Below are 6,904 nucleotides of genomic sequence, written 5' to 3' on the forward strand. Positions count from 1 at the left end.
CACACACACACACACACACACACACACACACACACACACACACACACCCCTTTGATTCCTCCATCCTTCCTTCTGCCCCCTTCACAGCCTCCTCCCGTTATCAGCAGGACTGGAATGCTTCTGGATGAGCTCAGCCTCAGTCTGCTTTGGTTTGTTTGGAATGTCAGCACCAACATCTCAGCGGGAAAACCTTCTACCCCCACGTCTCCACCCACCAGCCCACCAACCCCCCTCCTCCAACCTGCTACTGCCTGCCAGAGACCTATATTTAGCCAGTGGACAAGAGGGCTGGCCCAGAGCCTGGGGGGCGGCTGAGGGCCTTATAAAGCCCCAATCACCAGGGCCCCAAGCACTCCCTCAGCCCAGCCCGCGTGCCCTGCTGTGACTCCTTGCGGTTCCTGGGACAGAGCCCTCCCCCACCTGGTGAATGAGCCATAAGACCTCCTCTACCTTCCGAGCGGAACACAGTTTCCACTCTTCCTCATCTTCTTCCTCCTCCTCAGCCTCCCACAACCCCCCTGCCCGGGACCTGCCCATGGAGAAGACTTTGAGCATGTTTTCTGAGGATTTCGGCAGCTTCATGCGGCCCCACACTGAGCCTTTGGGCTTTCCAGGCAAGTTGGGGTAGAAGGGAGAGAAGATAGGAGATCAAGGGATCTTGATCTCTTTGGCACAGCTGGGAGTGAGACAGGCATATGAGTGTACACGCACCCGGGACTCCATTGGTTCCAAAAGTCTGTTAGAGCCAACTCTGCCAGCAGGAGGTGCTATGGGAGCTGGGGTGGGGCAGGTGTGGCCACAAGAGTACAAGTGGACAAAGGAGAAAGAAGTGGCCATAAAGGAAAGATGTGGATACGACGGCTAAGTGTAGTTATGAGAATCAGCTGTGGCCCTAAAGGGTAAATGGACTTTGGCTAAACCAAGTCCAAAGACCTCATTTGAATTCTGGTTCTGTTACTCGATTCCTTCATTGCCTTGGGCAAGTCACTTAAGTTCTTGGGCCTCAGTTTCGTCATCTGTAAAAGAAAGGGTTAGATCAGATGACCTCTAAAGCCTCTTCCATCTCTAACCCTATGATCAGTTCTGACCTGGAGGGAACTCAAGGAAATGAATGGGAATTTGAGGTGAAGAGGGCATCTCAACTGACTAAAGACTGGGGCTATAGGAAGGAAGATCGCATCTTAGATCTAGGGCTAGAAGGAACCTCAGAAGTCATCTGGACCAACTCCCTCATTTTACAGATGAGGAAAATGAGACCCAGCTTAGGTGACTTGCTCAAGGTCACACAGATGGAAGGACTGAGATTCAAAGCCAGGTCTTCAGGATTCCAGAGTATTGACTCCTTGGAATGATGAGAGCTTGGAGGTTTTCAGAGAGCACTCACTGCTGATAGTCTGAAGGTGGCCTAGCTGTGGTGGGGCAGGGGGATGGAGAGATGTGTCAGGGTTTAGAGGTAGAAAAAAAACTAGGAGGGGAGGAGTTGGGGAGGGGCTACAGCTGAGACATGTGGGGCCCAGGACCCGAGGAGCGGTCTCCTGTAATCACTCTGGAATGGGAAAAAACCCAGATGCCATGGTGTAATGGAAAAAGTGCTAGATTGGAGTCAGAGAGAGGACCTGGGTTCTAATCAGGCAAGTCCTTCATCTCTATGCCTCAGTTTCTTCATCTGTAAAATGAAGAGGCTGCATTAGATCATCTTTTCTAGTTCCAACATTCTACTGATCATCCAATGGGTGTTTGGGAAGAAAAAAGAAAGGCAGACTCGGCCTCCTCACATTGAGAAGTGAAAATCACTCCATCTCCTATTCCCCATCCCCAACCCCTGCCACGGCAGCCCGATCTGGGGGTACAGGCAATATCAAGACCCTGGGAGATTCCTACCAGTTCGCAGTGGACGTGAGTGATTTCTCCCCAGAGGACATCATTGTTACCACATCCAACAACCAGATTGAGGTTCGGGCTGAGAAGGTGAGTAGCACTCTGTCCCAATTAGGCTTGAGTATCCCGTCCATCCCTCCTGATCCAGCTAAGTCTGCCCTCTTCCTTTGGGATCTCCCCAGACTCGCTCCCCAGACAAGGTTGACAAGGGGGAGTGATTAGGAAAACCTAAATGGGATCAGGAGAAGTGGAAGAGGAGAGAAATTAGGTGAGGCAGGGGCAGAAGGTGATCTGGGCAAAGCAGAATGTAATTCATTGTAATTAAACTTGGTCTGGGAGAAGAGATGAGAAAATGAGCCTTCTGACTTTCTTTGCAGAAGTGGGAGATTATGGGTCTGTAATACTGCATATATTGTCAGACTTGGTCTACGTTTTGGTTAGTTCTGCTGAATTACTATTTTCTCCCCTCTTTTATTCTTTGTCACAAGAGAATATCAGTCTGGTGAGGGAAGGGGAGAGGGTAGAGATGAAGCTAATATCAAAACAAAACATGTCAACAGATTTTTTTTAAGGGGAGGTGTAACAAGGGTTGAAGAGATGGAAAATAAGGGAATGGGGCAGGGTATTGGAGACAAAAGCTGAGACTGAATGGAAGATATACTTGGGAAGGACCAGGAGGGGCCAGATCCCAATGGAGACAGGAAGGAAATGGGTGGGAGCCCCTCTTTCTCAGGACTTACAAGTCTAGCTCCCTGGATCTTGGGTGGACCCACAATGCAGCCCTGACTTGCCCTTGAAGCCTCTAAGGCTTGGGGGGATTAGGCAGACTCCTACTGGAGGCGATGCAGGCCCCCGGAACCTCACTAAGGTTTTCCTTTGCCTTGCTGGGCCCTTTCCTCCAGTAGGAAGGAACATCATATTGGGGGCCCTACTCTGTGTGACCTTTCATTGGAGGGACCAGAAGGAGGCCAACAACTCTTCCCTGGTCACCTAAGAACAAGACAAATCTGTCCGAAGCCTATCAATGAACAAACAAGCATTTATTCAGACCTTATTGGATGTTCAAATATTTAAAATAGTGATAACTCATCTTTGCATAATTCTTTAAAGTTAGCAAAGTTCTTTCCTTGTAAAGAAAGGTAAGGGCTATGTGAGATAGGTGGTGCAAGTATTATCATAACTATTTTACAGACGAGGAAACTGAGCCTTTGAGAGGGGAAGTGATTTGCCCAAAGTCATCCAGCTAACAAACATAAGGGCCTGTCCTGAAGTCCAAGCCTTCTGAGTGAGACCAGGGGTTTCACAGCCAAGTAGTAGCAAATCCGCAGCTATAGCTCTTACACAAGCTACCTCCTCATCCTGTGCCTCAGTTTCCCTATTTGTAGAAGCCCTGTTGATTCAAGGTGAGCCATGGGTGGGCACTAGCAATAGTCCAGGAATGCAGCCAGCTCTGAAAGATGGACTCTGGGGGACTGGCCCAGGTCTTATTTCCAGGGCTCAGGAAGGGGAAACCAGCACAGCTACCACCCACAGTTGTCCCTGCAGATGACCCTGGTGCCAGCCCCAGACAACCCAGGCATGTGCCAGTCCTGATGCCCAATGACTGGACATGACTCATGCTCCCTCTTGCCACCATCAGAACGCTATGTCCTGGCCAGAGGCCACTGGGAGGAGCCACCTAGGCCTGAGCATTGACCTGGCTTTATGTGGGTGGTCACTTGTTTAAGCCAGGTACCTAAGGGAGGGAAGGGAAGGGTATTCCAGGGAAGACACTTCATTCCTACCCAGACTCTTCCTATGGATTCCTAGAGTGGATTCCTGAGAACACTATAACCCATCCCCATCCCTAGCACAGAACCTGCATCCCCCTCCCTGAGATCCTCTCCTTTTTCTTAGATGAGTCACCAGCCCTTCATTAATCCCCTAATTTAGTCCCCCTCACTGACCCCCCTCCTATCACATATTCCATCTCCTCATTGAGCCCCATCCTCTTTGTTGAGCCCCCTCTCCTTAACTAATTTCCACTCCCCTCTCCATGAGCCCCTCTCCCTTTCACTAGGGCCCATTTTCCTCCTATTCCCCTCTATTAAGGTCCTACCTTCCTAAGTGATCTCCATCCCCCTTATTCTGGCCCCAACCTCTTCACTCCCTCATGACCACATAGAGCTTCTCACCCTGCTCACGTCACCTTCATCCCATTTGCTGAGACCCCCCTGTACCCCTCCCCACCCCATCCCGGGCCTGAGAGAATTTTAATCGCACTCGATTAACCAACAAATACCTGGACACATTGTGCGAGCTCTTAGGTGCTAGCCATAGTCAGGTGCACTTAACTTCTGGCCACCCTACCCTGGCCACACCCTCCTCGCTGTCCCAGTACAGGTTTCACTAATCTATGTTTCACAGGGTTTAGGGAAAAAAGGGAAGATTATGAGGTCCTTGTTTCCTTTGGGAAGGTCACAGCAAGGCCAGAGTGACTTGTATTGACCCCTTGCCTCCTCTACCCCCAGCTGGCCCCAGATGGCACTGTCATGAATACATTCACCCACAAATGCCAGCTGCCAGAAGATGTGGACCCCACCTCCGTGACCTCAGCCCTAGGCGATGACGGGAGCCTCACCATCCGTGCCCGACGCCACCCCCACCCGGAGCACGTGCAGCAGACCTTCCGAACTGAGATCAAAATCTGAGCGGGCCGCAGTGTGGAGCCTGCTTGGCCTGCCCAAGGGGAGTGTCCTCCTCTGTTTCCCCCCGCTAACAGGCCCGATAGAAAAGCTTCCATTCTCTCCTCCCCATCCCCCACTCTTGGCTGGGGCTTGAATGGAGCTCCAGGTTCCAAGTCTTAGATCTTGGTCCTGGGATCTCAGTTCCAAGCCTCTCAACTCCACTCCCCAACCCTGTTTCCAGCTCCCCTTCTGTGGCCCCTGGTGGGTCACTCCAGAAGCCCAGGGCACTTGATTTAGATTGGGGTGGAAACTGTGATCCTCTTTACCACCCCTAGGGCAGGCCTACCCCTGTACCCCATGTAAGTTCTAGATCAATACATTGGGACTCATGCTTAGTTGGCTCTGGGTGCTAGATCTGGACAGCTTAGAGCAGAACCTCTCTCAAGGGGGTGTTCTCAACCTCTGGAGTAAGAAACTTGGAGGGAAGAGGGAGCTTTGGAGAAGGGCCTTGGTTTCTGGGAGCTGGCACAGCATTGAGACTAATAGAAAATATTCTTAGAGCATCCTTCAGTCCCTCCTGGGTCCCAGGTACCTGGGGGAACCAAAGTAGGAGTGAGGGGTCCCTCAGTACCAGTGTGTAAACTAAGACTCTTTCCCTTTTTCTAGGGACTGGAAGTCAAATATGGTTAGAGATACATCCAAGGGAGGTGGGGGATCTCTTGGGAAGGTCCGAGCCTTGGCCTAAGCAGGCTCTCTTCTCCCAGTCAGTCCCCTGACAATGCCTTAGTGGGTTTTCCTTGTCCCAGCGCCAACACGGTGCTAAGAAAGGGAAGGGGCCAGTAGTTGCAGCAATAGATCAACAAGCAATTATTAAGTACCTGCTATGTCATGGCTTCTCCCAACTCCCTTCTCCCAACCCCAGTGATCCTGTGTCCTTAAAACATCCTAGGTCAATGAAAGAACATTGGACCTGAAGTCAGAGGACCTTAGCTCATATCCTATACCTGCTCTTGGTCACTTGTGTGATCTTGACCAAGCCTCCTAACCCCTCTAAGCCTCAGTTTCCTCAGTTGTAAACTGAGTGGATCAGACGATAGCTCTAAGGTCTCTTCCCATTCTCTGGCCTATGCTGCTTTAGAGCGGGTCCCAGTTCTACAACCTGACTTGGGCTTGCCATGGTACACCAGCTGTGCCTCCCTCCATCCCCAAAGCCTTCCCTCTGCTCCCTGTATCCCAGCCCCCAGCAGCATTGGTCTGAACCTCTGTGGGGCTGGACCTCATCCTGGCCAGAGGAAAGGAGAGAGGGATGTGGGGAGACCTCAGGGTAGGGGCCCCACTTACTGTGTCCTCTCCTTGGTAGGTCTCCAGCTCCCCTGGACTTCTCCCTGGCCAGTGTCTATAAACCCAGCTAGACAATGCAGTTTCCTTCCGGCTTTACCACCTGAGGAGCCTGTGGCAGGAGGCGAGGGGAGACCACGGGGATGGCAGGTAGTCCACTTTCTGTGGACAAATAAGAATAATCCTAAGAACGTATCATTTTACAAAGCGCTTTCCTCACAAAAGCCCTAGGAGGTAGACCAGGCAAGTAATCCTGCCTCCATTTTTCAGAAAAGGAAACTGAGGTTTAGTGTTAGGATTGCTCCATGGTCAGTAAGTGCCCAAGCTAGAACTCAGACTTAGGCCTCCTGACCCCAAGGCCAATCCCCTCCACTCTGTACCAGGCTCCAAGGTCATCGTACAACCTTCTCCCTCTCCCATCCCAAGCTAAGTTCTGGCTCCCTGGCTCTCTCTGTCTTCCAGGCCCAGTGTCGTCCTATGGGGCTCCTACCCTAGCCACCACCTGTGCCCTGGGGCAGGGGGAACTGCCCATCAGTGTCCTATCTGTATATAGGGATTTTTCTAACCTGGGTTGGTTCCTGATAAATTATTTATGACTCCTGCTGTCTGCTGCCTAATGGTCTCAGTCTCAGCCCCTGGAGAAATAATAACAATCAAAATTAACATTTGCACAGTACTCTAAGGATCAAAACCAGCTTTACTTAGAATGTGAGGGAGGTACTATGGGGGACAGAAAAGGGAATAAATGTTTATTTATACAGTGCCTACTATGTGCCTGGCACTGTGCTAAGCATTTTACTATTATTATCTCATTTGATCCTCACAACAACCCTGGGAGGGAGGTATTCTTATTATCCCTGTTTTATAGGTAAGAAAACTGAAGCAAACAGGTGAAGTGACTCGCAGGGGGTCACATAGCTAGTAAGTGTCTGAGGCTGGATTTGAACTCGGGTCTATCTGATCCCAGATCTGGTGCTTTATCCCCACTTTACAGATGAGGAAACCAAGACTCAGAGAGGTTG

The 6,904-nt window shown here is 50.8% G+C and overlaps 1 protein-coding gene across 1 annotated transcript; it reads left to right on the top strand.

Annotated features, from left to right (window-relative positions):
- The first annotated feature begins 366 nt into the window (after positions 1-366).
- On the top strand, positions 367-6,485 carry HSPB7 (heat shock protein family B (small) member 7). Its single transcript, XM_027859803.1, has 3 exons — positions 367-614; positions 1,835-1,968; positions 4,389-6,485. The coding sequence occupies exons 1-3, from the start codon at positions 428-430 to the stop codon at positions 4,566-4,568; spliced, it is 501 nt and encodes a 166-aa protein (XP_027715604.1). The 5' UTR covers positions 367-427; the 3' UTR covers positions 4,569-6,485.
- Positions 6,486-6,904: the final 419 nt, after the last annotated feature.

Source organism: Vombatus ursinus, unplaced genomic scaffold (genome assembly GCF_900497805.2).
Source record: "Vombatus ursinus unplaced genomic scaffold, bare-nosed wombat genome assembly UNPS02014172.1, whole genome shotgun sequence".
Lineage (NCBI taxonomy): Eukaryota > Metazoa > Chordata > Mammalia > Diprotodontia > Vombatidae > Vombatus > Vombatus ursinus.